The sequence below is a fragment of the Stegodyphus dumicola genome, chromosome 7 (genome assembly GCF_044657685.1).
Source record: "Stegodyphus dumicola isolate Sdum_Otavi_A_Nest chromosome 7, ASM4465768v1".
In the NCBI taxonomy this organism is placed as follows: Eukaryota; Metazoa; Arthropoda; class Arachnida; order Araneae; family Eresidae; genus Stegodyphus; species Stegodyphus dumicola.
The window spans coordinates 55,156,939-55,182,855 of NC_140774.1; the positions used below are offsets into that span (position 1 = coordinate 55,156,939).

Sequence of the window (25,917 nt, forward strand, 5' to 3'; positions counted from 1 at the left end):
GATACTGAATATGAGATTGTCAATGAGTTGTTGAGGCACCGCTGCCTATTTCTCTTGTAGCACCAATCGCAGCTTCGGAATCGTTACTGGCAATAAGTTACGTGCTGCCACGCGTCTCTCCAGAAAGTTCCATACATTTTCGAAGGGATTTAGATCAAGAGACCTTGCCGATCAATTCATGTGTTCAATATCCTCAGTCTCCAACAGCTCTTCGACAGCAGCTGTGCGATGTGGTGGAGCGTTGTCGTCGATGAAGAACTCTGAGAACCCTGAATAGCCCCTCTGAAAAAACGCATTTAAGGAAGGGGAACCTCATTACAATAGCAGTCCCCGGTGACTGAACCTCCTTGGAAAGATGTGAAGGTCGTTATCTTTTATTAGGGTGTCGTGAATATGGGTACTCTTTATAAGGGTCTTCGTTATGTGAAGGTCGGTAACTCTTTTAGTTATAGGAAAGTCACAAAAGCCAAGGTCCTTCAATCATGTTAAAACTTTGCCGTTAGAATATACAACAAATAAGAAAGCATGGATGACTACGGCATTTTTACAGAATGGTTAAAACAGAACGGATATTTTTACAGAAGGACAGATAATAGACAGAAATATGAGGAGACAGAACCGCCAAATTTTACTTTTAATGGATCAATCAATCTCCCTTCCTCACATCACAGCTTTCGACAGAAATGTGAAAGTTGTTTTCTTCCCGGCAAATAGGTTGTATTACACTAGTGAATAGTGTTTCCATTAAATTACATCGTAAATTAAAATTTCATTTATATGGCTTTCTCATTTATAAGTCATTTGTGACTGGTCCCCTAAAAACGTATAAATGGTGATTCACTTTATATACATGTATAAAACTGGAGAGTTTTGGAGAATGTTAATCGTTTTGTGAAAAACAGATTTAAAGATGTGCGAAGCACATTTAACGACAATTTTCATTACTACTGTGAATGAATTTTTTTAAATCATTGCAGCTGATACTATAAATAAGAAAGATAACAGTGATTAGTGTTACTTCAAAACGTACTCCGCGGAGACCGTTCATGGCTCTGCGCCCTTCTAAAGGCTTATAGCATTACTGTTACGAGAATAGAACGAGTAAGCGTTTCATAAGTAAGCCACGACATCAAAAAAAAAATTAACTTTGCTTGAAAATACTTGTTCCTGGTGAAAACAAAATATACCGTTTAAAATATTGACAAGGAAAAGACCTGAAGAATTTTGTTAAGCTGAATTGAGTGTCAAAATTAGACTATGGAATTAATATTAGATTTTATCAATAAGTCAAACTTTTTATTACTTGAATATTATTTACGTTCCCTTCAATTTCGGCTTATCGAAGGTCTTTGTTTTGTATTTGCTTCAGCTTCGCACAAAAGTTTCAATTATTGGTATAAAACTATGTCTTCTTTGTTGTAAAAGCTATTTACAAAAAGTAAGAATAGATTTTAAGAAAATATTCTTTGCAGAAATAACTGTAATTTTACTTCCTTTGTTCTTTTAAAACTGGTGAGTGATTAAAAACAATTAAATTCCCTGCTTGGACTCAGGAGTGAAATATTGAAAAGAAACATCTAAATAATTTATAGTTTAAGAAAAAATTAGATACAGAACAGTTTTAACTTTAGCTTCCTGTTTCATTATGAGAGGACGTTTTTCGAAGAATGAAAATAGTACAGGAAGCAGCTCTTTCAACAGTTAAAAAAGTTCACCTCTCATATGCATTTATTATGAACTGCATGTGATTGACTCTTTTCATTTGTCACAAGGCAATAAACATTACAAGTAATGTGAATGTTTCATACACTTATATGTAGCAAGAAATTGCATAAATGTGAAAAACGGAACTGAAAGAATTAAAAGCAAAGCGTTGGAAGTAGTTTAAACTAAACTGATAGAGTATTAAAAAGGAGTCTTTACTTGAAATAAAAATCTATCAATAGTAATTCAGATATTCCTGTGTTAGTTTTTTTTAATTTCCTGCGTTAGGTTTTTCCTGTGTTAGGTTAGGATTCATTTACAAATGATTTATATGATTTACTTTAGTCACATCAATAAAAAAGAAAAAAATATGCACCATGCATTAAATAACTAGAAAACTAAACGCATTAAAAACAGAAATGGTGAAATGCCAAAGTAAAATAAAATAAAGAAAAGAAAGATGACTGTAAGAAATTTTTAAGTTTCAGAAAGAAGTTGCCTTGAACAAAAAAGAAAACATCTCGACTGGCAGAAACAGGTTTGTGGCTGCAGTTCATGCATACATATTTTCTTTTCCGTCTTTTCAACTTCCCGCTTTCTGACTTCTCCGGAAACTCGAGTTAAGAAATTAAAAAGACTAAAGTTTTCTCGGAAAATCTTTTTAATTCCATTCTCTGAAATGTTTTTTAAGACGCCCCGATTTCTTTTGCTTGTTCTTGCAGTTCCAAACTTTTTATGGTTTTTCATTATTTCCATTTATACAAGTTTAGGTATTGCGACTGTTTAAATTACAGGTTAGTTAGAAGTCATAAGAAAAATTATTTTCATGTGGGAGTTAGCTATAATGAAAACAGTAGTAATATAAGTAAAATAGATGAAATCCTATTTTCTATCTCTTGTTAATTAAATCAGACATTCGTAAAGTTAAAGAAGAAAGGAATTAAGGCGACGATAATTGAAATACAGATTACTCTGAACAAAAACATTTAATGCATTTACAGAGACTTCGAACATTGAATGTTATTGCACATTTTATACTTATTGGAAATCCAATACCAAAGTTAGTCGTACCAAAGTTTTACGACTGGAAATTGGTCTCGTGTTAACAAATCTTTATTTTTTCAAAACATATCATTTTCTTAAATGCATTAGCCTTTAGTGCTTAGTGATGATAATCTTAGGATAAAATTCTAGACGATTTTCTACATAATTTGCCTCTGATACATGTTTTTTTCTAGGTCAACAACAATCGATTAGCATTTTAGAGGCAATTTTTCGTCATAGCATGTTTTCACTCTACATATATTCTAAAGAAAATTCATGTACTAGTGTTTCAGGAATAAAATCAAGATTGTGGACCAATCTTAACAGATATGTTACACACTGTTTTATAATTTTTTAGAAGTTCAGTAACTAATTTTTTGTATTTTGGATTTCTTACCATGACAAGTCCCACCAACTTGCTGCTATAACCATTCATGATTGTAACATGCTTTTTACTACTTTCAAATACAATATAATGAATTATTGAATTCAGAGTCTGAGAATATTTATTACATAATATACAACTCATCGATGTTTGCGTGTTAATGGATCATACTTTATAAATAGTAGGCGGTATGGAAAATACTATTAAGCAGCTCATAAGAACGAAGTTTTTGCGAATTGAAATAATCAGTCATTAAAAATAAAAACCAAAATAAGACGAAAAAAACTATATAAAAGATGAAAGGTGGTGTGTAATACTTTATGAAATAAAGTACGTATTACATAGGACTTCCTAATAAAACAGTACATCGGAAATTAAAATTCAGTTACGCTTAGATATCGAATGATAATAATGATACTTACAAATAGAACTTCTCGTTCCACACAGGATTGAGGTCCTGAGGCATTGTGCGTGTACGTTTTTTTGTCTTGCCGACCTGCACCGTCACATAAGGGTCGCTGGTCCCACTTTTGTCCTTGGCGATCAGCCCTTGAGCGCAGATCACTAGTCGAAGGGAAGTTCATGATTAAATGGCAGCAACACTTATGAAAAATTAGCTTTTTATCTTAACACAATTTAAATATTTACCGGTATATTTTTAAAGCTACTTTTATTTATCATACAAGGATTCGAAAGTTAATTTAAATTTAAATTTAAGTATTAAACAATTAAGCGACACATTTTTACAAAATTTACTAATTTTTGAGCTAGAAAGCAACGAGTCTGGCTTTGAATTCTGAAAATGTTATTAATAAATCTCTATAAGAAAGAAGAATGCTTCAAGATTAAATCATTCTGAATTCTTGCATAAACTGGGTACTTTTTAAAACCTTTTTAAATATGCACGAAATAGATTTATATGATTTTTAAATATGCAGGAAATAGATTTATATGATAATTATTAGTTAGATCTCTTTCTAATGTAAATTAGCTAATTTTTTTCGCATCTTAATACTGCTGAATAAACTTTGCTTTTCTGTGTGGGATAATAATATGCAAATGATCTGCCAGCAAAAGTTCTTGATAATCACTAGATGAAAATTTGAAGCATATATTAGCTAGTTGCTTCGCTCATCACTTTCTGCCCAACAAAAGTTTGTCACATTTATTTTATCCTCGGCTAGTTTCTGAGCCATAATTTCAAAGTGAGTTGCATGGCCTATTAGTTGGATACTAAGATTTACGAATTTCTTGTAAATTAATTATAAAAACTTTTCGTTAGATCATTTTCTAATAAATGACATCTAAAACAATGTCAAATGAATTACGGATAGTGACTGACTGTAAATTTACCGTTTAAGACATACGTATAACGAAATTAATTATAAGTTCCACATTTAGATAAAGGCACAGAGTCTTAGAATTTATCACATTTAAATAAAGAAACTTTTTCACATTTCCGGAATTTGAATTAGTGAAATATCTTCTCTAATAATTATTACGATTTAATGGAAATAGCTAATGAATATATGAATCTCATATAAGCTATTTAAAGCAAACTTGTCTTGTAAAAAAGCAAAAAGGATTTTCATTTATCACCTATACTTTTTAATGACGAAGAAAACAAAGACATTCTTCAGAACTTCTTTCCTTTGTATTATATTTAAAAGTTTCGTATTAGAAAATTTACGTACTTTTTATGCTACAAAATTTACATATTTTTATACTAGAAAATTTACATTTTTTATGCTAGAAAATTTACGTACTTTTTATATCAGATAATTTATAAATTTCTGTGTTAGAAAATCTACATATTTTTGTATTCGAAAATATAACTACTTTTTATATTACACATTTTATACTAGAAAATTTTCATATTTTTGTATTATAAAACTTACATACTAGAAAAAAGAATTGAAAATATTCACGAATCGAAAATTAAATGCACATTGTGTAAGACATTTTACAAATATTTAGTACATTATGTAACATTTAATAAATACAAACATTTATATGAAACGTATGAACTTGAGAAACTCATACATAAGCAAATCCCGATAAATTGGCAATAACAAAAATACATAATTTAGTTATTTCTCACACAAAAACACATAATTTCATGCAGCCAGGAACATGCAGCATGCGCATGCAAAGTACAACAGACAACAAGCCTAATTTAGGGACAACAGATTCTATGGAAATTCTGTATTCATACTGTAAATTCCAGTTTACGGAGTATGAAATCTGATTTTGCTTTGAGCACAGAACAAAAGCGAAAATAGTCGTGTAAAGAAGTTTTACAGTCATTAGTGATTTAAATTTTTAAGCTGTGTCTCCATCATTCTAGCACATGAAGGTTTAATTCACAAATCTAAATGCAGTATTAAAACTACAAATTTATATCTGATAATTAATTAAAAATGTTATTAAAACGAAATCTTAATATTGAGTGTAATTAGTTACATTTTTCAAACTTATCTTAACTAATTCGAAAACTATTTATGTACAGCATTCTTTGTAAAAATTAGATTTACCGTCCATATTTATAGATAACCAGCATTATTAGTACAAGTGTTTCGAATTTCATAATATACTTGAAGTTTCAATTTTCATAAGCCATTTTAAGTTTTCGTTAAAATTTTGCAAAGTTACACACAATACAAAAATTTCAGTTCTTTGCAAAAGTACAAAATTACATAAAAAATAAACAGATATTTTATAATATCTGCCCAGAAAAAAACATAAATTTTAAAGTTTTTAAAAAGAACTGAGATTGGAATGAACCATCATTTATTACCTACTGTAAATGATTTTATTTTTATATAAAAAACTATGTATTTGCTTTCGAATCTGGGCAACAAATTAAGAAAAATGCATTTTAGTTTTATTAAACACATTTTTTTTCACTTTTACGTATTCTAAAATATTGTTTTAAATTTTATATAACGTTTCTGAAATATTGTTTTTAGTATTTTAATAAGATTTTGATTTAACAAAATTTGAACTTAATTTTCAAGTTACATAAAAACTAGATTTTAATTATCTTTATATCTAAACGTATAAATGTTGTTAAAACAGAAAAATGTTGCATTAATGGTATGTAAAAGCGCTTCCATTTTTTAATATCAAACATGAAATGTACAGCAAATTTAGTAATGTCTACTTTAAGTTAGGTTTTCCTACCTATAAAGCCCAAGTAAATCCAATAAAAACTCATTTAACACAATTAAATGTAATGAAAATATAATATAGTTCTCATGCTATGTTCTGTGCTCACTTATAAAGAAGTTTAGACTAACCACAACTGTTTAGTCTAAACCAAAGCTATCTTTAACTCGCTTTGCTTTTAACTTGCTTTAACTTTTTTAACTTCTTTAATATGATAAACATTTGGTGCGTAAAACTGAGTGAAAACTAACTCACAGCGAAAGCTAAAAATTAGTAAAAATACTTGAAAACACATATTTTTTTTATTTTCACGCTTAGCAGACAGGTGCAGATCCTGGAAAAAAAATGCATTAATTAAATATTCGTCTAACGCCGCAAAGAAGACAGCCAGCAGACTAGCGCCATTAGCTTTTGATGTTACAAGCCTTGAGGCTTTTAATGTTACAAATAAATTAATACTCTATACGAGAAAAATTCTTTCATAAAGAAAAGAAATGTTTATATACGTATAGATGAAACAGAGAAATAGAGGAATGAATATAAGAAAATAAATTTTGTATACATATTTTAATAAGATTCCTTTGTCGTCAGCTGAGTGTGATTAAGTTAACTAATGGCATAAGGAAAATTGAAACTGTAGGGAGAATATTACGCTCAGAAAAATTCTATGAGTAATATAATAAAGTCGTATTTCAAAAATTTAAGAAAAAATATCTCGGATATACAAAAGTATGCGTTAATGAATTTTTTTTAGTTTACATTATTTTAATTTTTAATGAAGAAAGAACTAGTTTAACTGTTGATATATAAGGCTGACAAATAATATTTAATCACGCATCTAATGCGAAGTAATGTTTATTAAAAACATTAAGCGTCGTATCAACATGCCATTAAGCATCTATGCGATTAAGAACTAAGCAAATGATATTAATTATAAATTAAATAATTGTAAAATGGAACAGACGTATTCAGAGTATGATTTACATTACAGATAATTTAGAATGAGTAACATTTACATTACATAATCAGAAATGTAATAATTAAAAGAATAAATTCTAAAATTTTTCTAAAGCTCATAAATTAAATTTACCCACTCATCTTAAATTTCGTATAAATTTTAAGAATTAAAAAAATATTTTAAATCTGATTAAGTTTATTTATAAATATTCGCCCATTTATGTTGCTATAATCTTAGATAGTTTAATAATTGACAAGGTATTATATGAATTGTGCATTTACGATTCCCGGTTTTTTTCAGAATTAAATTAGTAAATTTACTGTAAAATTTGAAGCTCTAAAAATTATACATGAACCACAGAACATCTATAATTCACAATGTTACTAAGATAAACATTTCCTTTCTTATATGAGAAATAATCATTATATATTATTATATAATTATTAACATATTAGGAAAATTAAAAGTATTGGTAAAAATTACTTAAATTGAAATGGTGTACAGGCACTCCACAATGCAAAAATATTGCAATAATGTAATAAAATGGAAAGTGCCAACAGTGCTGTGCAAGGAAGTAAAAAGAAAATTTCAGGTGAGACTTATCTTCAAATTCTTAAAGAATACAATAAACAGTTAAATTTATCATACATATATAATAAAAGTGTAATAATATAAATACATTTAATATATTAATATATATATAAAGAAGTATTCGTTACCATTTATAGAGTTTTAGGCGAAATACAATATTGTTCTCGGAAAACGCTTTACAGAATTTCTTGATGTGAAGACACATCTTTAGAATATCCAAAATAATAAAGCCAAAACATATATAAGATTTTATGAATTACAATTAAGAAACTAGTAATGTATAAGAAATCTAGTTACACTAGGAAATTTCAAATTGAAAACAAATCACTTAACTTGGTGCCCGAATGAAAAGTCTCCGAAACAAATTAAGTTTGGGAAAATATTCAGTACAGAATTGTTAGTTAACGTAGTCATAAAATTAAACGACAAAGGTTCTGAATGCTTTTGAATAAAACAAAAATTGTCCTATGGATTTTTGAATTTGAATGTCTTTCCATTAATAATCCGTATGAGCCATGCTTTTAAGATATTTTATAAACTGTTACGAAGCCATGTCGTATAAATACTTTCACGTGGATAAGTTACTCTGAGGACATGTTTCAAAAGGATTGTGCGACTAGCCATATCTTGAGCATCAATTATCTGAACTGGGAATCCGAAGTCCCCAACTGAGAAATGAAGCAAATGAGGTAGCCTTTAAAGTTACGATAGTCAAGATAATGTGATATATTTTAGTGAAAATACACGAAGCTTAATTTTAATGCGTGCTTCGTCGAAAGTCTTGTCAGTGAGAAAATGTTTTGCATAGCCAAATATTAGTAGAGGGGGGAAAAAAAACCTTTCATCCACATCTTGAAAAACTGCTTGAGATATTAATGGAAACTTTTGGGAAATGCATACAAATATTGATAAAAACTGCCTTACGTATTATGCATATTTATAGAATATACCTTTTGCGACAGAAATTAATTTTAATTCTAGCAGATGTTTGAAAGGATTTTAATTCTATTCTAGCAGATCTTTAAAAAGATTAACATGTCTCTAATTGTAATTCTTTTTTTCAGAAAGCTCATATAAGATTTAAAACTTCATACATTTCACTGAAAGATATTATGTGATCAAAATTGTTGCAGTCTAAAAGCCTATTATAAAAACCACTTTTTAAAAAAATAAGCGTCATGAGCTTAAGATTAATTGCTCAAAAGATCGTGCTAAAATTTGAAATACCCTGTATATCTATTTCCATAAGTTTGACAAATTCTAAAGATGATCACATCAAGAAGTCAGAACTATAAATTAAAAATAGATTCTATACCTTTAAACTTAAATTGAAAACTCGGAACAAAACTCAGTCAGTTTCCTTTTAATAATGGGCCTCTTTTAAACTAAAAAGTTATTCTATCTGAAGTGTATTTAATTAATAAATTAAATGATATAATTTAGCTAAGGAACTAATTATGACACAAATTATATGAAATGTTAATTACTTAAAGATATAAAATGTTTAATTTTGCATTGAAAGCGGAATCTTTATTCTCCTTATTTATGGTTAATGATGAAGTTTTACCTTTTCTTTACAAAGGAAAGCATTCCATGCTAATCATAATGCATTTCATATACTATGAATATAATTCCAAATATTCATCGTAATAATATTCATTTGCTAGGTTTATAAATGTAATCATAAAGAATTTACCAGTGTTTTAAATTATGACTAAAGAAATGAACGTCAGTTTTCATTGATGAAAAATTAGTCTAGTCACATTAGCATTCTAAAAGCTTAAGAACTTGAATGTTATGACAAGAAAATTTCTTCTCATAACATTTAAGGAAACTGACATATAACTCACAGCAAAAGCCTTGCATATTTTTTATGCCATCCGAGTATTGTTGCAGTAACGAATCTAAGAAGAGTGATACGTGATAACCATATAAATACAGCCTGATGTAAATGTCCAGTAGTCTGAAGTAAATATTTATATAATCCACATGATGCATTTGATAATATGAACGAACGTAATTTATAAAGTAATGCCAGTATCAAATAGAGCAAATAAGCATATCATCCTGAAGACAGTCAGGGCCTGATGATAGCTTAAGCTACAAAGCCCGAGATTAAGGCTCCAAGATTCAAAGAGTCTCCAAATCATTTTAGAATTCTTCACAACTCTACTTTTTTTCTGATAAATAAAAAGTGAGAACTAGCGACATATGAAAGAGCGTTGTGCATTGGGCTGCAGGTTGATTAAATCTTGACTTTGATTAAATTTTGAAGAAGGACTTTAAAAAATGTGTCATAAATTTAAAATATCTACATCACCTAGAAAAGTTAAAACAAATTTTAAAAAGAATCTAAACAGATGATTGCATTTTGCATCAAATTGTAATAACACGCCAATAAGATTTATTTGTTTTAGCATTTCGATTCAAAAACCATTTGGCTTACATACACTATATGTAATACTTTGAGATCACTTATATATATCTAATATTAAAAGTTATATTACTAAGTCAATGCTTTTAATATAATACTTATATAACACTACGTATATCACAAATAACACATTGGCTATAAATACTTTTTAAAACATTAATAGCTATTACAATTAGGAGACACACATTCTAATGAATTATACTTTCTATAGCTACTTCTAAAGTTAAGCCTAGATGACTAGATTATTCTATGAAATAAATACTCCAGTACTAGAGGAAGGCTATGACTACTATTTCTATTCCATACTAAAAGGGAGAAAAGTGCATACTCATTAATATTTCCTTCTATCTAGAAATGGTAGAAATGCTATATTAAAGAGCAAAAACGAAGCTAGCTACGCCCAGCGCTGTTAGTAAAGATAAGAGCGTATATGGATTGTTCTCAACAGAAACTCGAGTAAATACTCTATCAAGCACGAAAAATTTTAGAGAAGACCAATAGATATGAAACGTTGTATTGCCTACCTGATTACCCAGTTTATTTTATAGTACAAAAAATAACTTTAAACGTTTTTTATACATTTTCTATCACTTAAATTTTCTAATATATATCAGAAATTAATGAAAATCAGGAGTTTCGCCTCTGCTGAATAAAAGGAAACGACATTCTACCTTAGAAGATAATAGGTTATTTAGATATCTACTTTCAGAAAAAGAGTGAACGAAGTTGCGATATTATAAAGCAGAGTGAATGGAGGTTGAAGCTGATTCTTTATTATCAATGTAGATACTATCATAAAATACATGAGATTAGGCAAAGAAAAGGTGATTGGGCAGATCATTGTTTTTCATATAAAGATGAGGATGGGACTCATCTTTATATGAAAAACGTTCTGCATCATTGAGGAATGAAGGAAAATCGACGAAACTTGACTAAAAGTTTCTATGCTTCTTCATCTGAATCTAGTATTAGTTAGTTTTTACAAATTGTTTTATCTAATTTAATTATTGTCACTTCAAAGCTTAAAGAGTAAAACTATACATTATTATTTATTTCAATTTGTTCAAGAATATGCACTTAGAAGAGGGTTTTGTTAATTACGTACATACGTAACGTAAGCATAACAAAGTTACGGGTAAGTTATGTTTGTAATTAAGTTACTTGATACATAAACATAACTAAGTTAATTAATTTTCTTTTTTTTGCTGGATTAGTTTCATGAACTCATGAAACTCATGAAATTTATGAGTAGTTTCGAAGCTAAAATACAATGATTTTCCTCTCCTGTAATTTATCCAAAAGCATCGCACCAAACTGATGTTCTTTGAAAATCTTTCTTCAGCATTTGATTTATTTTAGTATATGATATTACAAAAGAGGGGTTGTGGTGAAAGATTACGAACAAAAACATCATTAGTTTTGGAAACGGGATTTTGAAGGCAAAAAATATCTACCTATTGACCACTCCATCGTTTTAAATATCTTTTTTAGTACTATTTTGTATATGATAAAACACAATTTTGTATTTCTAATGAAACACTTTAATCATAAAGTTCACAGCAGAATATTACAGACACCATTTGAACATTAGCCGGTATTTATTAAATAGTTTTCAGAGATGGTAAAGATTAATTGCTTATTTCGTTTTCAAATGCCGAGAAACTGCAGAAGGAAATGGAGATCATGTCCTGTTGGGTCAAAATGGTTTTGGAGAAGAATCGAAGAAATGGAGAAATCATTAGAATAAAAAACTGTGAAGAAGAAACCATAAAAAAATTGATAATGCAGAATTAACACTAAAAAACAAATTTTCCCTTCTTTGTGCAATATTTAGACTATTTTTTTACGCGAATAATAATTCCATAACATGAGGACTTGGTGTTAATAACGACATTAAATATTTCCTGAATTTCGATAACCTCGTAAGGTTATCAGGCTAGAACTGTTTCGAGGCGTTTATACTAGCTAATTGGGTATGCGCAGTATAGGTTAATTATTTTCTTATGCCATTCTTATCAAAAGGAAATATCTAAAGTGCGGGTAAGTTCCCCAACTTTCTAAATTTGTTTTTGAGGTAATCGAAATTCCATTTTAAGCAATTTTCTTTTTATGAAATCGTTCTATTATAAATTTAGGCAAAGAAAGGAATAATCTTAAGATGGTTAGTCATTTACTATAAGAATGGCTATACTGTCAGAATGGCTGTTTTGGAATTACTAGTTTCATGCATTCATATGCATGAAACTAGTAATTCCAAAACAGCTTCAGTAAAAGATTTATGCACTTATGGAAATGAAAAACAACTTAACTTACGATGAAAAATAAATTGTTTGCAATTACATAATACAAGGATAATTTTTGAATAAGGTTTTAGCTAAATAATGAATGAAAATTTGATTCGTACTATGTCGCGAATAACAATGCCTTTCTTTATAATGACAACATTTAATTTAGCTTCAGTTCTACATCTGAACTACTTTGACGATAGTAGTTCAGATGATGTTTGATACAATAGAGTTACTAATTCAGAAGTCAAACAACAAAAAACGGTGTGTCTTAACGATAGAGTTGTTTCAGCAATTAAATTAACATTTATAAATTACAGTATGCAATTCATACCTATGTAATTAAAGTATATAATTCCTTAAAAATTATATTAGTTACAAACTGAATTAAAGCCCTTCTTGATCCTTCCTTTCTTTTTGCAATATTCAACGCTCCTACTGTAGGGATTTATATGTTTTGGCAGAGCTAGAGAGGTTCGCAGTTATCTTAGACGAGCAGTATATAAATATCTGTGATCCGTTTAGTTTAATTATAAACAATGAGATTCCAAAATAAATATTTATTGAAATCATTTATTTAAAGAGTTCTAAGAAAGTTGAATAAAAATGATCCTACAGTGTTTACTATTAAATAGTTTCAAATGCAACAAAAAATAACTCTCTCTCTTCCATTTTAATATATCAATTGTTTATTTAAAAACTTTATAATTTCATTTAAATAGTTGTGGTTATTTAATCAATACCTTTAAGTTATTAACTATTTTATCACTAAGCGGAAATAGGTATAATTTAGAAGTTTAAAATATTCGGTATTTTTTTTTTTTTTTTTTTTTTTTGTAACACTCTCTCAGAAATGCTGTGGCTAGTGGATTAATTAGTAAATAATATTTTTATCGCTTTTGTTAAGTGATTAAGATTTGTTTGCTGTTCATATTATTTATTGAAATCATTTTTTAAAGAGTTATAAGAAAGCTAATATGTAAAATTACATGAATATAAAAAATTAAAAAAGATAATTCACATTCTGTACACATTTAACAATACAAACTTTAAAACTGTGTGGAATTTATAAATTTTAACAAATTTGATTCTCATATATGTATATGCTGCTCAGAACATACTGAAGATTTCGAAATATATATATCTTTCATTATTTGAAATGCTTTAATCAAATCATTGTAATATTTACTCATGTAAGAATTTCTTAATCTACTCGAACTTCTCCCTTTACATATTAAAAAGTGAAAGTATTGTTATGTCGAGAATTTCAATTATTAATATGTGTTTCAAATTATTATTATTCTAATATTTTTATTTGTATTCATGTGTATTTTAATCTGGGAAAAAAGTATTCTTAAGCTCTTAAGGTTTTATTTAACTCATTATTCTTGAGTAGGAATTGTAACAAGGGCGAGAGACGGTTGCGAGGACACACATCTGGTTTATGGCCTTTCCAACAATGAAGGTAGTAGGATCTTTTCAGCTAATGCGTGGGAAACGGAAATCGCTTTGTTTAAAGTTTGCAGTTTTCTTACTTCAAGACAGTGGGGGTGGCTAATAATTGGATACTCGTAAAAGCTAGTTTCGCTTGTTAGTTGGGGGGTCTATTTCTTTTCTCACGTTATATGTGCAGATGTTTTCGGATTTCATTGTCAGATTTTCTGGTGTTTGATTCGTCATGGGTGTGTCATTTTCTCATTTTAGATAACTTAAAATTGCTTGATTGGTAAGATTTAATTTTATGATTTTTTTGAAAGCCTATGAACTCACAGAGGCGGAGAAACCGAGATTTCCTGGGTGCTTGCACCAGGCTAGAGTTCATTCTGATTCTGTTTTCTGATTCTGATTTTCAAGAAGAGTAAGAGGAGAAATAGCGGGGGCTTGACCCTTCGGGTCTTGCTTCTCGCGAGCCGCGTGAACAGCCGGCAGAGGGTATGATTTTTCTCTCGACTTTTAGCTGGCGAGAATTTGCGGTGGTTTAAGGCATAGAGCTCAGCAGAAGAATTTCGATTTCTCTTATCCCAAGAATTGTTCGGCAGATTCTCTTGGTGATCCTGACATCCTGATGCGGTATTCCTGTTTTTTTACCGGCTTTGACTTCCTACTTAGAGTTTGTTCCAAAGGTGCTCTACGCTTATGGTGAGTTTCGGGGTTTCAATAATGAGAGACTCGGCTAAGGTGTGCGTTGCTGTTTATTCTGCCCGTGCCAGCTGCGTCGATTTTTTTCATCATTCCATGCTCTGGAATTCATTTATTGTAAGGACAGCTTCAGTGGTGTTGCAACCAAGTCATCTTTAAAATTCGCAAGAACTGTCTGCCTCCATTAACGATGATTTTGTGAATAAAGGACAGCAGGAATAATGTGGTGCTCGAGTAAACTTTGGACGCTGGACGATCTGTTGAACTATCTAAAACTCCGTATTAATCCGTCGATGATGGCATTCTCGATCTCTTCGAATGGTCAACGCAATGAGTAGGACGATCTGTTGAACTATCAGCACTCCATATTAATCAGTCGTTGATGGCATAGGCGTTGAATGTATGAACTTCACCCTGTGAGTGAATTTTTTTTCTGTCTTTTGTATTTAAATTGTAACCGAGTAATGATACTATATTAATATACGGTACAACCGCCTAAATTGTGAGTTATGTAATGTTAAAAAAAATTTAGTACACCTAACATGAGTATAAGATTTAAAATGATATATATGTTAATTTACATCTTAAGGTTAATTTGTAGGGGACTGATCAGTTTACCTAGTTATCATATGTTTGAATATTCTAGAAATTAATAAATGTGTTTGATATGTATTTTATGTTTCATTTGTTTAATTTAGTGTAGTTTCTGTGGTCTGTCATGTCCCTCCATTTGTTTGAGCCGGGGGGGGGCTTTTAAGAAACATGGTGTTTACTTGAATTTGGAGTTATTGATTTTCCCTTTACATAGGTTACTCACAACGCAAACCTAAAAAGTTAAATTGTACTATACCACTATACGAATGTTTATAAGAATGTCGAAATGATATATGAATATTATGAAATAGATTTTGAATGTGAATGATCTGATTTTGATTTTTTTTTTGTTAATTTATCTGGCACCACAGTGAGTCAGTTAAGTTTAAGTTATAATGGAATAAAGTATTTAAAATTACAAACATAAATTTTTTTATTTAACATTACATAACTCACAATTTAGGCGGTTGTACCGTATATTAATATAGTATCATTACTCGGTTACAATTTAAATACAAAAGACAGAAAAAAAATTCACTCACAGGGTGAAGTTCATACATTCAACGCCTATGCCATCAACGACTGATTAATATGGAGTGCTGATAGTTCAACAGATCGTCCTACTCATTGCGTTGACCATTCGAAGAGATCGAGAATGCCATCATCGACGGATTAATACGGAGTTTTAGATATAGTTCAACAGATCGTCCAGCGTCCAAAGTTTACTCGAGCACCACATTATTCCTGCTGTCCTTTATTCACAAAATCATCGTTAATGGAGGCAGACAGTTCTTGCGAATTTTAAAGATGACTTGGTTGCAACACCACTGAAGCTGTCCTTACAATAAATGAATTCCAGAGCATGGAATGATGAAAAAAATCGACGCAGCTGGCACGGGCAGAATAAACAGCAACGCACACCTTAGCCGAGTCTCTCATTATTGAAACCCCGAAACTCACCATAAGCGTAGAGCACCTTTGGAACAAACTCTAAGTAGGAAGTCAAAGCCGGTAAAAAAACAGGAATACCGCATCAGGATGTCAGGATCACCAAGAGAATCTGCCGAACAATTCTTGGGATAAGAGAAATCGAAATTCTTCTGCTGAGCTCTATGCCTTAAACCACCACAAATTCTCGCCAGCTAAAAGTCGAGAGAAAAATCATACCCTCTGCCGGCTGTTCACGCGGCTCGCGAGAAGCAAGACCCGAAGGGTCAAGCCCCCGCTATTTCTCCTCTTACTCTTCTTGAAAATCAGAATCAGAAAACAGAATCAGAATGAACTCTAGCCTGGTGCAAGCACCCAGGAAATCTCGGTTTCTCCGCCACTGTGAGTTCATAGGCTTTCAAAAAAATCATAAAATTAAATCTTACCAATCAAGCAATTTTAAGTTATCTAAAATGACACACCCATGACGAATCAAACACCAGAAAATCTGACAATGAAATCCGAAAACATCTGCACATATAACGTGAGAAAAGAAATAGACCCCCCAACTAACAAGCGGAACTAGCTTTTACGAGTATCCAATTATTAGCCACCCCCACTGTCTTGAAGTAAGAAAACTGCAAACTTTAAACAAAGCGATTTCCGTTTCCCACGCATTAGCTGAAAAGATCCTACTACCTTCATTGTTGGAAAGGCCATAAACCAGATGTGTGTCCTCGCAACCGTCTCTCGCCCTTGTTACAATTCCTACTCAAGAATAATGAGTTAAATAAAACCTTAAGAGCTTAAGAATACTTTTTTTCCAGATTAAAATACACATGAATACAAATAAAAATATTAGAATAATAATAATTTGAAACACATATTAATAATTGAAATTCTCGACATAACAGTATCGACATACTGAATACCTTCAAATTACTTGGATACTTTTACTTTTGATGTAACCAATACTTGGCCACTAATGTAGGTTAATAATGGGTCACTAATGTTGGTTAACAAACAAAGGATATTTTAGAGGGTGCTATTGGTGGAAAAATTTCACACATTATCATTTTTGAAATTCTGCATTTTTCCTTCCGTTACTCATGCTTTTAAAAGAAAACATAAGAAGTTCATTCCCTGAACTCATTATCAAAACAAGATTGCTTTACGTGCTTATTAAATTCATTTTTAATTAAATACATATAAAATTAGGCAACATTAAATCTAGCTAAAGCATTACAAAGATAACAAATAATATCTATTTTCTATACTGAGAGCAAAAATGAGATGTGGTACTACATTTTTAATATAATAATTATAAAAATTGCAATTAAAGAATGATTTAGTAATATCTGTAAAATTACCACCACTTCCACTAGGCCTTGAACTTTAAAAACAACTAAAATAAACCGATCAGTTCTGTTACACAGTTTTTGTTTTTGGCAAAACACGTCTGAATAAGAATAAAGTAATTATATTTTGAGCTTAATGGTTCATAAATTCGAAATAATTTTTAACCAAGAAAGATATATGTTTGAGTTTCTGTTGAGATGAAGCATATACGTTAAAAGGAAAGAAAAGGGAAAATAAAAGAAGAAAATTTCCATCCCCCCATCACCGCAGTGCCTGGCAGGCATTATACCTGTAATGGCGATCTTTGCTGACCACTTGCTGGTCCCTTCCATTATTTGATCCTCGCCCTGCTGCAGAGCGTCGATATGCGTGTCGGGGTCGATGCCAAATGTCATCCTGCAAACACGACACGAAGAATAAAAGGGTTGCCATACTTCACGTTTCGTTATCAGCTCGAAAGTACAACTCAAAATATGTGGAAATTAGTTTGAAAAGCAATCAACGAGTCGAGTCCTTCAATACACAGAAGTCCATGACAGCAGACATTTTAAAATTTTATTTTTCTTTGTAGATATACAGACAGAAATAGTTTTGATGAAGTTTTGGATAACAAAGTGATTGCTCATTAAATATTCGAGAAACAACTGCTAATGGTTGTCTAATGATTGTCAAAACAATTAGCTTCCAGGAATAGGAGGAACCTCAATCCATCAAGTTAGTTCATCTGTAAAAAAGTCTTGAGCCATTGTCTACTTCAAGGATCAGGGGATCAAAATTTTTAATTACAAGGTTTAGGTTACGAAATAATTACTGCCAATTATTTAAAAAAATACAGGACATATTTAACGTTAGGGAAATTTCGATCATCAAATGCTTTCTGATCTTGCTTTTATATTTTGATTTAAGTCTATCTAAACTAGCCTGATATTAAGAGGTGACATTAGTTTGATATTAACTTACTTCCTTGGTTAAAAGCCTCACAGCAACCACGTACTTAATGAAAATAATCATTTGAATTATCGCAAGCTTTGATAAGCCGATTAGTCATTCAATCCTGTGAGTTCTTGAAGGAGGAATCGCCGTATATTTTGATCGAAAACATACATATACGCGAACCATTTTCTGAAGATATATTTCATATCTATATAAGAAAGATAGAGAGAATTTCAATTTCTACATCTAAGCTACTTTTTACCATAATTTACTATAATAACTTACAAAATCTTTTAATGGGATTAAGAAATTTCTTTAATTTGAATTTTTTAGGTGTATCACTTGGGTTTTATAGTGACATAAAATGACGAAAATACATTTCATACATAAAAAATGTTTCAGAAGACATAATTTAAAAAGTAATTTCGTAAAAATATACGAAGGAACTAAGAAATTTCACTGTCTGAGCAAAGCTGAAGTCAGCACCAGAAAGATTCAGCGAAATTAGACAAATAGAAAGCTAACCTCAATAATGGTACGTATCTTTAAATAAAATGATTTTAGATTTTTTATCAAAGATTAATGTGAATTAACATTGCGTATTATTTGATTAGCTTGTCCCAAAATATTGTAAAAATGAGTTTGAGTATAGATCTATATGACATTACTTTCTGACACTTGATGATTTTTTACTATATGGCAAGAAGAGATCAAATGAGCAGACAGCTAAAATCTTCAAAAGAATCGTTTGCTGTTATAGTTGGAAAAATAGATAATTTTAATAAATTTTCCGAAAAATATTATTCCAGATATTGAAATTTAAAAAAGGCCAAAATTTTTAATTTCATTATTTGTACCACTGTTAAAGCAGATGACAACGCCGTGATACATGGCAACCCAAAATCACATAACAACAACAACAAGACAACATAACATGCTACTTCACAAACACAATACAAATATATATAAACACTTAATTGAATGCACATATAACGGTACACCGAGCACACAGACAGGCGAAAGCGGCTGGCCTGCTTCACGGGCCACCTACCCGTGATGGCAATTTTGGCCGACCATTTGGAGGTGCCGTCCAGGACGCTCTGTTTCACCGCCTTCATGTGCCCCGCGTGGATGGTGTTTTCGACAGAAAATACGCCCCTATAGTCGGATATATGAAATAATACTTGAAATACATTAGCATTAATCACCGAAAAACCACAATAAGTAAGAATGCAATGCACCAGAATATGAATACGCAACATTTGTCAAAGAGGAAAATAATTATTTGTATTATCTGAATAAATGTAAAAATTTAACCATGAAACCGTCAATTACTTCTGCTTTTAATTAGAATACAACTTAACAGAACATTTTTCTTTTAGTAAAGCAGATTATATGTTTATAACGTAACATATAATGTTACATTTATAACATTATTATAATGTTTATACTCTAATTTGCCCAAATACATTAATTTGGTACAAATGATTATTTCTTAGGCAATTAACACAGATGTTTAGAAATCTACGTGACAGAATTTTCCAATTATTATGCACATTTCCATTGCAGTACTTTCATGGATTGATATTAGAAATCACAGTGATCATTTTAATGTACTACAGTGTACAGAAAGAGGTAAGGAAGTGTAGTAGTTAACAGTAATGGGAAGAGAAATATTCACAGATTTTTTACGTACATTAAACATTCTCCATATATTGGCTTTAGCGTTTTATTGGAGCTTAGACTGGCACGTTCACGTTTTGCCCTATCCATCTAAAGGATAATGTGGTAATCTATTGTTTCAATAGCACTAAATCTTAGAAGAAGGGCGGTAGAAGGACTCGATTCTTGATAACCAAGTAGAATGTTGTCAATCGTCGGCAGTAGATGGCCAGTCCATTTGTTAGATAAACTGTAATCAAAGCAAGCTACATTTTGAAAATTAGGATGAAATGCCACTTAGTTGCTTCGAGATTAAATGGAATTGATGAAGTATGTTAATCATACCAGCCATCCTGCACGTAGACAGGTAATAGAGGATGGATTGGATAACAGGATGAACATTTATCGGCTTATAAAGAGAGGACACATAAGAAATGTTTAGGGCCTTTGCATATTTCTCTTTTCAGTACCATTAAGTAACTACTTTATCCAATCGTTTTGCCATACTATGTAGCGATCAGAAGATCATTATAATTCATCCTGTATTCTAGTCAACTGAATGAACTAAAATATTTATCAGTATCAACGATGGATGACTATGTATGTATCTTTTAACGTATGACAGAAACGTTCATCGTTCAGAGAATTTCCTCATATGCATCCAACCCAGATTTAAGCATACTATTTGCATACTATTATTAAGCATACTATATTCAGGTGAAGGATACTATTTACCTCGCTTTAAATCTTGCACTTTTATCTTCTATCAGAGAAGTTCAATTAAAAAAATTAAAAGATTACAACAAGATGGTATGCATCTTATCTTCACATTCTGAAACATTGGTCACCTAGTACGAAATAGTTGGGTGACATACAAAGGTACTTTAAATTATGTTTGCGTGCTCCAAATGTTATCGAATCACATGTCTGTGCTTCCATATAAAATCGTTGCCAAGATCAGATGGTTTGTTCGTTTTGAAAATGTTTACATACGTCTGACTTCCTATTCTTAAAATCAACATAGCATTTATTTTTATAACTGGTACTTTGAAAGTACTTAAACTATGAAATCCATAACATGTAGATATAGGATTTAGATATTGTTACTTTTATCGTAATGAAGATCAGTTTTAAAATTTTTAGCATTAGATTATTTTTGAAGATTCAAATGAAATTCAAAGAATAAATACAACTCTTGAATACATTATATAATCATAGTATAGTGCACTGCATTCGTCTTAATATCGTATAGCATTTTATTAACCTAAATATCTAGAGAAGGAGGTTAAATGATCGTAATATCCGAATAGTCGAATAAGAGATGAAATTTTAAATCAAGCGAATGAATCCCCACTTATGCTAGTGATCCGAAATGAAGAAAATAATAGCATATATTGTTCTTTGCTTCCTTTTTACAGCATTAGAAGCGTAATAGTGCGTTGAAAAAGTGCTTAAACTGCATTTCAAATTTCAATGGAAAAATATTTACATTAATTACTACTAACGCAACACCATTAACGTAAGATATACTACTAACGTAACTGCACAAATTATACCAATTATGCCTTTTCATTATTTATTTAAGGCAAGCAGCATACCGAAAATATGGATTAAAATCCATTTAAGATTTGATAAAGATACTTGTAAAACCTGAAGAATCTTGACATGAATCACTGTCTTACATAATCTTTGGAAAAGTTTTAAAAAGTATATCTTTTATATAATGATTTCAACATTATTCTTATTTTGTAATTTAAACTTTACAAGTTTCATTGTAGGTGTTTGCATTCTACGTAGGTACTTCGAATTATGAAGCGTAATTTGTTTCATTTTTTTCATCCAATTATACTTGAAAAAGCAAATTATTCGGTATTTAGCTTTCGACGACTGTGCAAAACAAAGTATTCGAATTCGAGCATTTTGCTTCCGTGATATTTATCATGTATATTATGTACATCATAAAAGTTTACAAAGCTTCTCTTGACATTATTTTTGATGTCTCAGAATTCAAAATGCTTTCCTTTCGAGGATTATTTATCCACTGCAAAGAAACACAACATCTAACAAATAATAAGAAAAACAGAAAATACAATTTTTGTAATTCTGAAGCCTAATCTTTATTGAAGCTGTAAGGAAACAAATCTCAAAGTAATATCTCAAAATGCTTCATCAAATTTGGCAAATTATTAAACAACCTTTTTTTAATCTGCTAGGAAACAAAATTTTTTTAACATTCAGCATTAAAATTAAGGAAAACATACCTTACACATATAAGGTAGCTTCAAACATGCTAAGAATTTGTTTATTTTAGAATACGGTTAAAATCATTTACGCTTTGCTTTCTTCAAACTTCATCTCAAAATATGTTTATGGAGTTTTATGAACGTGGTAAAAGAGGGAGGTTACACTTTAATGTTTTAAAACACAGCTTTATGTTTCAACAGTTCATAAAATTATTCGAAGCAATCTGGAATATACTTTCTAATAATCTTTAAAGAATTTAAATTCTAGTGGCGATAATAAATTCTTTGAACCTCTGTTTTCTTTTAAACCAGCATTTCAAGAGAGAAAATAGATAAAAATCACAATATTAAAAAACTTCTGTTTGAAAAAGGTTTAGCAAGAAAATTACATTACGTGCGTGAAACTTGCAATTATTAAAAATTGGCTGCCAGAGAGAATCATAACAACCAATTTCTTATATGGATATGGATATTGTGAAGTGTGATGGACACCCATTATTTAACCGTTTGCAATGTGGGGATTTTCCAGACGTACTAATTATCCATACAGCTATATTGTGTTGTATTTGGTGCGTTCGGTACCGCGGGTTTCCATACCAAAAAAATGTAAGTTCATGCCAGGACATCGTAGTTCAACAGACGTAGCAAAAGTATCTTTTGACTATTTGGCGCAATGGCTGCATTTTGAACAAAGGGCATTTTTGATCCGAAAGAAATACTTGTCAATCCACAATCGCCGTATTTATTAAATGTTAAAACAGCTATAGCATTTTATCTGATTCAGACAGTAGGCTTCAGAATACAGAAAAATCCAACAAGACCGATGATTTTGAGGCTACTGTAATGGAAAAATAAAGTGGAAAAGATAAAAGAATACAAAGTCGACGCTACAGACCTGATCAGTTCAAAGATCTCAGGTTTGTCTCTCTCCCTGATTTTCATTCTTTCTTTCATGGCCATGATGATGTTGTTTGCCTTATCGTCTGCTCCGTGCTTCGAACTCTTCTCCGCCGCACCTGAAAATGGTAATAATTTTACTTAATATAAAACAGCAATGCATTCGTGTATCAAAAAGTATAAATTGAATAAAATAAATTGTATCACTACGAATAACGTTATGAATCTTAAAAGGTAAAAATATTTATTGTAATTAATGTAAACTAAATACATGTGCATAGTGCAGCGTGAAAATTATGACTAGAAATATTTTATTCAAGACTGTTATTGCATATTTTCGCTCAGAATGTAATTCAATTGCTGACACAAAAAATATTCCAGACCACTTACGTTGCAGGCAATCGGCATTGAGCAAATCTTTGCATTTCTCATGGCACTTGACTCCACATTCTGTGCACCGCACCCCCTGCCTAGCTATGCCCCACAGGAGGCCTTCGCATTCATAACAATAAGTGGGCGAAGTGGCAGTCCAAGGTTGGAAGTTGTGAGGAGTTGTACTAGAAATGGGATAAATGAGGGCTTGGAGCGTTTTCTTATATACATGAGTTTTCTGGAAAGTAAGAAAAAAATGGGTCAATATATCATGAATAAATATCAAAAATAGAAAAACACATCTGATTGTTTCAGAGGCCAAGCGAAAACCAGCACAGTGGTCAATATAAGGCTTACAGAAGCTACATGAAAGAAGGGTTTCTTGGATCTGAACTACCATAGAAATTTCAGTATGAATTAGGTTTTTGAATATGCTGACGTTCACTCTATACGAAGGATTCGTTTGAGTATAGGATAACTGAAATGAATATAAATAAGTTTGATGAACGGATAAAAGAGAAATGAGGAACTGAAAGAGGTTCCAATACTGGCCTCTCGGATATCGAATAAAGAACGTAAGCATGTGATAAAATGATATGGGAATTCGTTTATTTCTTACGCCATTAACTCAACTGCTCTTTAGATTAGTGTGATATTTGCTTTTCAAGTGTGATGATTCAATTATTGTAAATAGAGTGACAGAAGTAATTAAAGAGATGAAAAGCGGTCTTTCTCAAATTGAGGAGTCCATGATATCAAGCGAGTCAAAATGCTTTTTATAGATTCTAAAAGTAGTAAAGGAAAGTTTTCATAGCTTAGAAGAGAAAATCACCAATAGAATGAATTAACTTTAGCTATAGTTAAAGGGAATTTTAAGAATTATTCAAACAATAGTATTTAAAATGAAAACTCCAGCATTTCATCCGGAACCAAGTATAATGATTATCTCTTTTATATTTTGTTGATTAAATCACCTTTCCGTGTTATTTGTCTCAATAAAAGCGTTTACACAACACTCTATCCATAAAGCTCAAATGAAATTTACTTCTGAATTTTAATGCGAACAAATGCGTCCAATACAATCTAATTAATGTGAAATGTATCTCGCAGCTTTAGAATAAGGATATAACTTTGAAAAGCTCCTGTGTTAATAGCTTGGATATTTAATTTCAGCGAGCTGTAATTATAGATTTTCTTGCAATAATCATATAGAAATTCCACTGACATTCACTGTTGAATCTTAAGAAGAAGAATTATGGTGGAGAATCGTTTCATTTGTTAAATACAATATGGTCATTCTAATGACTAAAGTTCCTTCATCTAGAAACAATCATATATTCCTTTGCAGCAATAGTAAACTTTTAGATATAGACAGCAGAAATATAAAAGGAACATTTATGCTGACCAAATATTTCATTTGCTAAATGCAACACTATTTGATCAGTCCCTTCTGTCTTTGGTGACAGATCAAAGTCTATTCTATCACAAATATTATGAAACGTTAACAAATCTAGATTTTATAAATTTCCTTCTTGTTTTCGATCTGGAGATTTTGAATTGCTAATATAAGTTGGTTAATTTACAAAAGTTTTCATAACACAAATGCATCAACATTTTTGCTTTGAATTTAGAGACATATTTAAATCCAAAACTTACATAATTTGGGGTTGAAATGATGTTCATAAATGTTACAATTCACATGATGGCACAATCTGAATAATAGAATATTAATGAAATAGTAGTAATTAATTCTGAATAATAGAATATTAACGAATATTAATGTAATAGTTTTATAATAGAATATTAATGAAAGCAAGTACACTGGACTGTCTTTCTATTATTTAATCGATTTTTCAAATAAGTGCCTGATACTAGCCTAAATTGTTTAAATTTATCATACATTTAGAAAACCAATACTAATGTTCTAGTACGACATCGACAATCTGTTCCACTGAATGGCAGACTAAAAGCATTGCAAGCGGATCGTGTGGAACACAATTACAATTCTCCGATTAGAATTCACAGTATTCAAAAGCTCAGCATCTAACGTAATGCGCAAATGGCTAATGTTAGAGTAGGGTTCTGCACTCCTTGCATATTAACTGCACAATTACCGCACTTAATGGATTACCTAAATGCCAACTTCAGTTGAAAATGATGTGGTTCTCAATCACCGAGAGCGTTGAAAATGGCTCTTTTGAAAATGAAGCTATTGTTCATTA

The 25,917-nt window shown here is 30.7% G+C and overlaps 1 protein-coding gene across 4 annotated transcripts in view; it reads right to left on the reverse strand.

Annotated features, from left to right (window-relative positions):
• The window catches only part of unc-13 (protein unc13 homolog), a 293,041-nt gene that overhangs the window by 64,951 nt on the left and 202,173 nt on the right, over window positions 1-25,917 (reverse strand). For 2 of the 4 annotated variants that reach the window (XM_035360008.2, XM_085820232.1), the window contains 4 exons: window positions 23,714-23,933; window positions 23,322-23,442; window positions 19,573-19,679; window positions 3,556-3,697 (listed from right to left, as the gene is read on the reverse strand). In XM_035360008.2, the coding sequence (XP_035215899.1) occupies window positions 3,556-3,697; window positions 19,573-19,679; window positions 23,322-23,442; window positions 23,714-23,933 (590 nt within the window). Of the gene's footprint in view, window positions 1-3,555; window positions 3,698-17,877; window positions 17,985-19,572; window positions 19,680-23,321; window positions 23,443-23,713; window positions 23,934-25,917 lie in introns of all 4 variants that reach the window. The other 2 variants (XM_035360007.2, XM_085820231.1) reach the window with 1 other exon arrangement.